At 40.6% G+C, this 10,917-nt stretch overlaps 1 protein-coding gene across 1 annotated transcript; it reads left to right on the forward strand.

Moving 5' to 3' along the window:
• Positions 1-5,721: 5,721 nt before the first annotated feature.
• Positions 5,722-10,596, forward strand: naif1 (nuclear apoptosis inducing factor 1). The gene is made up of 3 exons (XM_078272123.1): positions 5,722-6,283; positions 7,779-7,826; positions 9,514-10,596. The coding sequence occupies exons 1-3, from the start codon at positions 5,839-5,841 to the stop codon at positions 10,062-10,064; spliced, it is 1,044 nt and encodes a 347-aa protein (XP_078128249.1). The 5' UTR covers positions 5,722-5,838; the 3' UTR covers positions 10,065-10,596.
• Positions 10,597-10,917: the final 321 nt, after the last annotated feature.

A 10,917-nucleotide genomic window follows, 5' to 3' on the forward strand; every position in this document is an offset into this window, starting at 1 on the left:
TTTACTGTATTTAATAAAAAAATGACCACAATATGTCATCAGATATGCTATGACATGCTAAATTGATATACAATGTTTTCTGACAAGAATGCTTAATCCAGTATTTTCTCCTTTAAAATTTTCATTTCATGACAGAATGTCTGTTTGTGTTTTGGCCTGTGTGTTGTTATCAACTGCCTATTTTGATAGCGGGTTGCCAGATGTACCTGTAAAAAAACCCGCAAAGCCAGCCCACTACAGCTATAGCACAGTCATGGAAGCAGCAAACAAACGAACGGGATCAACAAAGATGGATTCATTCTACCCACCCTCTTTCTAAACGGTTGCATAACCAGAGACAAGGTAAAACACAGATAAATATTGGCGATGCTTTAAAAGATGGAGACAGCTTGGAGCCCAAAAGGACACAGAGTTGACTAATTTCCTCCTAAACAGGTAGCTAGCGAAGCGTTAAGCTTCATTCATTTATATTCATGGTTAATGCAGCAATAGTCATTTTCAGTCATTTCAACATTCATGTGCTCGCATTAAATTATATAGAGTAACGTTACTCGTGTTAGTTACTCGCAATTCTTTCTCAATTCACAGCCGGTGAAGAGTTCCTGACTGCAACGCCGCCATGCCAATACACGCTAACTGCTAACGTAGGATCCATACATGTGCCAGAAACCACAAGTTTCACTTCCTCATAATGAAAACATGCAATGTAACTTTGGCACAACACCCCATAGCCTGAATTGTTGGATTTGGACACAGGGTTCTCCACAGGTCGCTTTGCAATGGATAACGTTATGTTATGTTATTGTGGCTAACGTTACCATCGCCAGCTTCAAGGTTATGATATGTTGCACAATAAGATGATTCCCACTTTTTTACAAACTGGCATGCAACCATAATGTGTAATGTACTGACTCTACAGTGTATAGACAAGCTGTATAACGGGTCTGGAAGTAGTAGTACCGACAATCTCCTTTCCCTTCCCTGGGTACAGAAGGCCCTGAGGTTACGATCTTTTTAGTGGCTGTTGCAGTGATGTTAAGCCCAGAAAAGGTGGCTGTCAGTCGCGCACAAAGCTCCGCAAGGTCGCGGTCTTTTTAGTGGCCATTGTTGTTACGGTTAGTCAATAAAAGGTGACTGTCAGCCGCGTACAGAGCTCCGCAAGAGCATGGGCTTTTATAACCGTCAACATAGCAGCATCTAGCAACTCTGCCTCGCTGTGGAGTAATGTCTGGTAATGCGAGACTAGCATCAAGGTAACATTGACATTGTGTGACATTGGATTTAGCGTTCTTAACACCGGGCAACTCCCATGAACTTCAACGCTGAGAAAGAGGGGCCAGGGGAGATGACTCTTTTCAATATTTTGAATTTGGACTGCAGTAACCATTTTAAATGCAAGCTGTCAGTATTACATATTGGACCTTTTATCAGCAAAACTATGAACAAGACAGAGGAAACAGAAATAAACAAAAAAATGACCAGCGGGTAAACATGGACCTCTGGGTTCCGGTGCCATTCATCTGCATGTACGGCAGTACACAGAAAATTGGCAAACTTCCCTTTAAGTCACCAGCTTACGCCATCGGTAGCTAGCTAGCTTGGTTGGCAGAAGGCTGAACGAGACATTTTGGCATTTTTAGGCGACCAACATTTTTCACTTAACTTTGATGAAGTGAAACACACAGGGAGAGAGTCAGTTTAAGAATGAACTGAAAACCCTCCTCTTTGATAAACTAATAGTTAGTTAGGGAGTGAGGAGATCCATAAATGCTTTTTACTAACCTAGCTCTGGGGAGTTTATGCCCCGGAGTCCTTATGTTTGTTTTCCCCAGCATATTTCCTTGGATTAGGATGGCACCAAGATCTTGGTTGCAGCTGTTGCCGTGTTCCTGCTTCACTACACCCTGCTACGCTCTGCGGTGCCCTGCAGTGCCCTGCAGTGTCCTGCTGCATCCTGCTACGTCCAGCTATGCTCTGCTGTGCCACGCTACATACTGTAACGCCCTGCAGTGCCCTGCTATGACGTGAACTACTACGACTACCATTTTTAGTCACTGCTCCATTATCTTTATTGTGACTATCATTGCCACTGTTCATCATATCCCCAACCGGCACCGTCAGGCACTGCCTACCAAGAGCCTGGGTCTGCCGAGGTTTCTTCCTAAAAGGGAGTTTTTCCTCGCCACTGTCGCACTATGCTTGCTCTTGGGGGAATTACTGGAATTACTAGAATTGTTGGGACTTTATAAATTACAGAGTGTGGTCTAGACCTATCTGTAAAGTGTCTCGGGATAACTCTTGTTATGATTTAATACTATAAATAAAATTGAATTGAATTGAATACAATCTGAGTTTTCTGTTGCACGACTAAAACAACTTTTGAACATACACACGTTCCACCAAAACAAGTTTCTTCCCGAGACTATTTTGCAGAGGCACCGTTGCTTCATCCAGTGCCTAGCACCGCCCAAGACGATTGTGATTGGTTTAAAGAAATGCCAATAAACCAGAGCACGCTTTTCTCCCATCCTGGAATGCTGTGACTAGCCAGATCCTCCTCCGCAGCGCTGTGGAGGAAGGTCTGGCAATGCAAGACTAGTCTGAAAGAGAACCAACTGAACTAGTTTCACTGTTTTATGCACTAACAACTTGTCAATCCAATAACAGTGTGAAATTGTCAGCAGGAATGTGTATAATGACCAAGCGGCAACTGTAAAATGATAATACCGGAGGCTTAATACTCTTTTAGCCGGAGATATATTTTTAATGAGCACATGCAGTTGCCGGAGTATAACAAAAATCAAATAGTATACATCAAAATAGATGTGAACTTGTTTTTGGATGTTGTCCATGTTTTGTCTTAAATGTGGTGACAGTGTCTGCCCGCCGAACCCAGACTGGGAGCTGGTTCCACAGTAGAGGAGCCTAGTAGCTGAAGGCTCTGGCTCCCATCCTACTTTTAGAGACTCTAGGAACCACAAGTAGCTCTGAATTCTGGGAGCGTAGTGCTCTAGTGGGACAAGAAGGTACTAAGCACTCTTCTAGATATGATGGTGCTAGACCATTTAGAGCTTTGTAGTAGAAGGATTTTAAATTCAATCCTGGATTTTACAGGAAGTCAATACAAAGAAGCTAATACAGGAGAAATATGATATCTTTTCTTAGTTCTTGTCAGAACACGTGCTGCAGCATTCTGAATTAGCTGGAGAGTCTTAAGGGACTTATTTGAGCAACCTGATTTAAGAATAAGAATTACAGTAGTCCAACAAATGCATGGACTAGTTTTTCTGCTTTCTTTTGAGACAGGATGTTCCTAATTTTGGCAATGTTACTGTCAAATAAACTTGAGCGAAATGAGGGACATGCAGCAGAATTTCCGGCGACACCTGAACAATCCCTGAAATGAGAAGAAAATCTGCTGTGCCGTATGCATGTTATATGGCTGCATATATATAGCGCTTTTATCCAAAATTTCCCTCTCATTCACCCATTTACACAAAACTATGTGATCATAGGCTACTTGATCATTTTGCATTTAAACGTTTATTTGACAGTGATTAATCTAATCCGAAACTTTGAAAGCATTCATTATTTCTGTTTATTACAAGGCCTTGATGAATTCTTGATTCTGATTGGTTAATCATGGCATTCTACGGTCTTTTATAGTATAACAGGCCATTGCCATGGATTGAGTTCTGATCATAGAGGGAGGACCATTCAATAAAATTATTTTGAGTTGAACCCCTTCAGGCTGATTCCAGATCACCCTGCATCACCCTGTCGGGGTTCTAATTCACAATAATGATAGGCTCGCTCTATATTATTCCTTACACATTTACTACACTAACTGTTACTCTGTTTAAACATGTACAATTCCATGAACAAGTCGATCCAGACTGTGTAGGCTGCTTGCTGTTTTGGGTTGTTCTAAAAGCTCCCTAAAATTGCGTCATGAGACCCAGCAAGCTTTTATGTTTTGTATAAATTGTATTTTAACAAGTGCCCCAATTATATGGTGTCCTGTCTTTATTTGGAGGAGATCAGGTACTCTGCATCTGATTCATTTAGAACATTTTTTAAGATTTGGGGTGCCTTTATTGATTATATCAGAAAGCAAATCAACTCTGTGTTCTCCCTCTTGAGTGTGGCTTAATGTACAGTTTATTTGAGCTTAAACTATAGTCATTGTACATTTGTATGTGACAATGCCTGTATGGATATTTCTTTTTTTTATGTTTTATGCATTTGTAGACATATAACAAAACAAACATAGAGACAAGGAGAGAGATATTGTCAGAAAATGTCATCAATTACAGAGGGGGAACAAGTGAGGGCAAAGTGAACGAAAACATTAAAAAGACAAAAACTCCTAGATTTAGTGATTGATGGTGATGATTTATTGATGTACAGTATATTATAAATTAGCTATGATGCGTCAGCTGGGACAAGGTTTGGGTTTGTTTGTTTTAAGTCTGCATTGTGTTATGCATCAATTATCCTCTGAAATTGGTGATAACAACATATTGTCTACACATTAGAAGAAGGGCCACTGTTTAGTGTGCTATATGTTTTTCTAGTTTGTAGAGCTGCAACAGATCCCTCACCCACAAAATCTTCTTTTAGCTTAGATATTTTTTCTTCCTCAGGTAAAAACCCCAAACAGCGCTGCAAGTGGACAAGCAACTGGCCCACCTAAGTGATCATTTCAACAATAGAAGTCCAGTAATGGACTGTATTTATGTAGCGTCTTAACGACTACTCAAAGCGCTTTTACAGAGTACAGGAACCATTCACACACAGCATCAGAAGAAATTCGGGATTCTGTGTCTTGCCCAAGGAGACTTCAACATGGAACTGCAGGGCCAGAAATCAAACAACCAACCTTCCGATTGGTAGGCAACCGCTCTACCACCCAAGCCACCGCCGTAAAGTTGGGCATGTCCAGAACATGTGGAGTAATGTGGTGCGGGTATGATCTACGACCCATCGATATCTGGAAATATTATTGCACGTCTCTGCTTAGTATGGACATTTCTGTCACTGTGGCTGTGGACAGTAAATAATAATTTAGGGGTGAAAAGTGTTCACTTGTGTTCTTGGCTATTTAAAAAATGTATTCAATCTTAACTTCTATATACATACATGTGAATTCGCAAAGGTTACTACAAATGTTTTAGCTTTTGAAACCTTTATTGGTTGAGTTTACTTTTTTCATCTAATAGTTAAAAAAAAATGGAGAAATGTCATAAGATTGTGTATATAGAGGGTAATATACTGTATCACACACACACACACACACACACACACATTTGGCAGAATGCAATTTTTATGGCACATGCGGAGGCACAGGCGGTCTTTTTTATATTTATAAACGTGTAGTTTTTTTATTTATTCATTTTTACATTGTTTTTGTGTTATTTCATGTTTATTTCTTATATTCCAGGTTACCTCTGCTTGTAATAGCTATTTCCTGCAAATCCTGTGTACTGTTATTGAAATGAAAAAATAGAAGAAAAAAAACTCATATTTACCAACTAAGACTGTAATATAAAGTGAGATAATGGCGAGGATTTTGAATTACATCGTTTATTTGGCTGGTTGAGTATTGGCGTTTAATTAAACCAATAGTCAAAGAGAATAAAGCATGACCGTGAGATATCCGACCAATAGGGTGTCAGTAGGCGGGGCTATACGCCCAGCCAACGTAAGCGTTGTTAGTAGGAAGAAGAAGAAGCCGATTCTGGAAGCCATTACGTTGCGCACATTAATTGAGTAAATCCTACTATTTGTGCGTACAATACGCACAATTACCTCTCCAAAAGAGCAGTTTCTGCAATTATGGCATCGGTCGCGAAAAAAAGAAAAATGAATTTCTCGGAGAGAGAGGTGGAAATTATTGTGGAAGAAATAGAGAAACAAAAGCACACACTGGTTAACCACTTCAATGCTGGAGTCACCCACATGGCAAAGAATAACGCGTGGGTGGATATCCTGAAAAAGGTGAACGCTGTCACCACCTGTCCCAGAGAGTTGCCCGAGGTGAAAAAGAAGTGGTCTGACATGAAGACGGAAGTCCGGCGGAAAGTGGCCCAGGCGCGGGCTGCTATAGAGGGAATCTCCGCTGACTGCACTCCAGTTCCCGTCATCCTCACCGCTATGCAGCAGAGGATCTGTAACCTCCTGGGGGAGGCCACCATCATCAGCTTACCTGCAGGAGACTCGGATGCTGAGATAACTTTACCTGTTACAGTGAACACTGCCACCAACGTCACACTAGCAGACAGTAAGTTGACAAAAGTTTTCACTCTGAGCATGCACAGACAGGATACAGTTACAGTGTTAGAGGCAAGAAAAGTTCACGTGTTTACCTCTGGTGGATTCATCTTCAGAGCTCAGTAAAAAATGTTGCTCAGAAAGTGAACTGAGAGTCCAAGACACACTGCATGTGCAAAACTGAATATACTGTATGTGTTATGGAAGATTAAATATAATTGAACACTAAAATACATAGCCAGCAGTGGAACCACAAAAGCCAGCCCTTTTCTCATTGTCCCAAGTAGGTTTTGACAAAAAAAATGACAAAACATGCAACCTGACACATCTGCTGTGTAAGGGCTTAAGAAAAGACATGTAGGCCTACTGAATTATGGTGAACTTCGAGTCTTTATTACACAGGATCTGATACATTTCTATTGTTTATTTAAACCAATGAAAACATACTTGGTAATAAAGGGCCAACGAGCAAATGTGCTAAGTTAAAATAAGGTCTGCACCTCTGTTGCAGATCTGATATGACTGAATAGATGTGATATGCCTCCCTAAAATGATGTCAAGGTCCACAGTTTTCCTTAACAGCAGTGTTTTTTTGTACTTGTCTTGTAAGCAATGTTTATAATGTTGACTTTTTCTATTTTTCTATTTTCCTATACATTTTATGTGATTTAACACAAAAAGTAATGTAAAGTAGGCTATGGCGTTATTGCCCTTCGATGGTTTTCTGTGAGGACTCTTGTGTTTATTTTGATATTTTTCCTCTATCTATTAATGGATGAGGTACCAGCAGGTTTTGGAAATATGCCTGAATATGAATGCTCTCCATCATTTGTTGTGTGGATTCATTATATAGAAATCGACATCCATGTACTATAGACTGCTCTGGCATGATATACTGTATGTATATATATTATATGATGTTTACTATAGAGGGGTTGTATTGAAGTTTAGGCTCTATCTATAGTAATGGATATGTGAGTGAATATTATGCACTAATGCCTGATTTCATGTTGAAGTTGCTGATTGGTGCACACAAAACGGTCACCTCCTACAAAAAATGGCTTCTCAGGATGTAACACCATTTGCCTGAAGATGGTCTAGTACCAAAACGTTGTCTACTATCAAACTTCATATAATTTTTGCAAATGTGATCCTTCTCACAGGTTGCATATGTTGACAGTTTGTATATGACTAAAGGTTCAAAAAATGATTCCCCATAAAGTCACTGAAATCACTTTTTTGGCCTGAAAGAATTTATTACCTAAAAACTCTTCTTGTTTTCTCCTTCTTTACTTTAAAAGCACCAAACTAATTAAATAAGTCATTTAAAATGGCACTCCAGTAATTTAACACTTTAAGGAGAAAAATATTAAAGTGTTTTTGCAAGATTTAGCCTAATAATTGCATTTTATTTTTTAACGTTTTAGATTTTCTTCTTTTTCTTTAATTGTTGGTTGTATTTTCCTGTGTTTTTAAGCATCATCCTCTGTCTGCATGTTTTATAGCTCTTCCATCGGGCTCAGGTACAGACTGTGATGAAGCAAAGCCACTCAGTAAGTTTTTTTTTTTTTTTTTTTGCTTCTGCAATATCTCTCCATACCTGCATGATATTATACTGTATACCTGACACATGCAGATCAGTTAGTGTATTTCTTAGTGAATTTGACACATCTTTCCACATGGTACAAAGAAAGGTCTTCCTACAGGAAATTGATTATTAACTAAGATTTTTAATTATCATAAACTGTGATAGCAGATACAAAGGCACATAAGTTCATGAAGAAAAGTTAGAAAAGAGATTGTTCTATTTTTCTGTTGAACTAATAATTCTGGGGACAAGAACAAAGTCTTTTAGGGCCTCAAGCAGAACACCACCTAGCCCTTGTAATGCTGTAATCTCACCAGTATTCACATTCATGAGTACAATATTAACTTCATTTACTAGATCTCTTTAATGTTGCTCAACCAGTCACTACTAAAAATTTGTCTTTTCATTCTTGACTAATAGTATTTGAATATGTGACAAGATGTATTTATTATGGGAGGTTGAAAAGAGGTTTGGAGTGCAATTGTTTAACTTCATAATGTTCAGTCATACTGTGCTATGCAAGATTTTGTGCAGGGGTGTGTCCAGACAAATTTACCAATTTCTGCACATTTTTTGTGCCTTTTTGAAACTCTGAATCTCAGTCACCGGACGTTGCGGTCCTTAAGCATTGGCTTACAGGTAACATTTGAACATCCGGATGTTATCCAGCTGTTTTTGTTTTGGAGGCCTACTGATTTTTGTGTTTTCTGGATCCATCCATGAAAGATAAAACAGCCTGAGTGAATCCTCACTTGCTCCCAGTGTCATTCACAATGACAATAATTCATTCTGAACCAGATGGTCTGGCAAAATAAAACACGTTTACACAAAGTTTGTAATATGATTTTAAAATGTGGGTAGAAAGTCAGTGTGTCCAACAAAGAGGAGGGTTACAATGTAATATCAGCATAAATTAACTGGCATATTTATGACCATCCAGTTCAAACCATTTAAACCTGAAATCCATCCCCCTGGCTCCACCTTTGACCATGTCCTAGTCTCACATTGCCAGTCCTCCACTACGCCACGTTGGAGGGTCTGGCTAGTCCACACAGCATTCTGGGATGAGCGAGAAACATGCTTTGGTTTATTGGCATGTCTTTAAACCAATCACAATCGTCATGGGCAGGGCTATGCGCCGCCGGGGCCCCGCTGCCACTGCAAAATAGCCTCGGGAAGGACATGTTTTGGTGGAACATGTGTACGTTCAAAGGTTGTTTTATTCGTGCAACAGAAAACTCAGATTGGACAGATAGTCTAGCTAACTGTTTGGATTTACCCTGCAGAGATCTGAGGAGCAGTTAACCATAGTCCTCATAAATCTGTCAAAGTTTAAAATTCCAAAACAAAGAAAGCGTAAGGCCATCTGGCCAAAAAGAAGGACATGCGGTGGAATTTCCTGCGGCAACGGAGCAATCCCGGAAGTGGAAGATCGTGGATATAGACTAACCACGTCTTGACTCCAGCTCCATACTACTGGTATAGATCTTATCATTTCAACCTTGGCAAAAAAGCATATTTTCAGATCTGCTACTCCTTTAACTGGTGGTTTGAGTGACATAAGGGTTAGTAGATCACAACTACTCTTCAGTTATAAGGTTTGATTGGAAACTTGCGGACTCCTCAACCCAGTTTTTCTGTTCTGTTTCCAGCTGAAACAACTTACCACACCCTGGAGGAGGATGGAGGCGTAGTGGAGTACTGCACCACCACTGTAAGTGACTCCACCCCCACTGTGACAGCCGTTGAGGCTCCGGTGGAGATGCTGGCCTCATCCTCAGCTTCTCCACCTCCGCCTCAGGGTCAGGCCAAACCTCAGGAGCTGAAGAGCCGCATTGCCCTCAACTCAGCCCGCCTGCTGCAGGAGCAGAGAGTCACCAACGTCCACATCCGACAGATTGCCCAGCACCTGGAGGGCCAGAACGAGCTCCTGCAGATGATGCGGCGCTCCCAGGAGGCTCAGGCGTTCGCCCAGGAAAGACAGGCCCAGGCCCTGGAAGGTACCCAGGCTGCCCTGCTAGCATTAGTGCAGATGATCAGGCCTGCTCTCAAAGACCTGCGCAAATTCCTGCAGAGTGGAAATGAGGTCACAAACCCCAGCAGCTCAGCAGCAGGAGCGATAGCTGATGGGGCAGGAACAGAGGAGCAGAGCAGGCCCAAAACACCTCCACGTCCTCCACAGCAAGCTGAGGAGACACAATAGCGCTGTGTGTGTGTGTGTGTGTGTGTGTGTGTGTGTGTGTGTGTGTGTGTGTGTGTGTGTGTGTGTGTGTGTGTGTGTGTGTGTGTGTGTGTGTGTGTGTGTGTGTGTGTGTGTGTGTGTGTGTGTGTGTGTGTGTGTGCTGCCTCCTGTCTGCATTGTACATAGAGGAGTCCTTGCACACAAGCTTCAGAGAACAATGAAAAGCTTTTTAAAAGTTGCCTTGGGGTGAGCATGTACATAATTTTACTTCTGTTTTATGATTCGGAAAAACAGCCACTGAAGCAGTGGAAAGGTTATGTTGAACATTATTTTTACTTTTTACTGTCTGTCATTAATTAGTAGTGAGTTTATGTTATTTAATACATTGGATTTGATATTGAAATTATGTTTTTAATGCAAAGATGCAGATAGTCATCACCCTGCAGTTTACCCTGAATGAAGAATAATCAGTATTGTTTCAAGACCAGAATCAGCTGGGGTCTTCAATTAGTGTGCATCATGTCTTCAGAATTTAATAAAACTTGAAGCCTCATCTGCCTGTTTTCCCTACAGGGTGCATCACTATTAATCAACCAGAAGAGGGCAGTGTGTGCAAGCAAGTGTCACCACTTGTGGAGCAGCAGTGTAGTTTTAAGGCATCTATAAATTAGGGTGAAATCTGTGTGTTTTGTGAAATTATTTTACTTTACAGTCATGTACTTGTTAAAGGGTAATTTCGTTTTTTTCACACAGGACCCTATTACCCCATGCATTAGTGTCTAAGTGACTAATGTGAACAAGAATCTTTGAAATTGGTCCAATATTGAGCCAAAACACTGGCAGCAGCGAACCGGGCTGCAATGTAACCATATAG

This window comes from Sander vitreus, chromosome 16 (assembly GCF_031162955.1).
Source record: "Sander vitreus isolate 19-12246 chromosome 16, sanVit1, whole genome shotgun sequence".
In the NCBI taxonomy this organism is placed as follows: domain Eukaryota; kingdom Metazoa; phylum Chordata; class Actinopteri; order Perciformes; family Percidae; genus Sander; species Sander vitreus.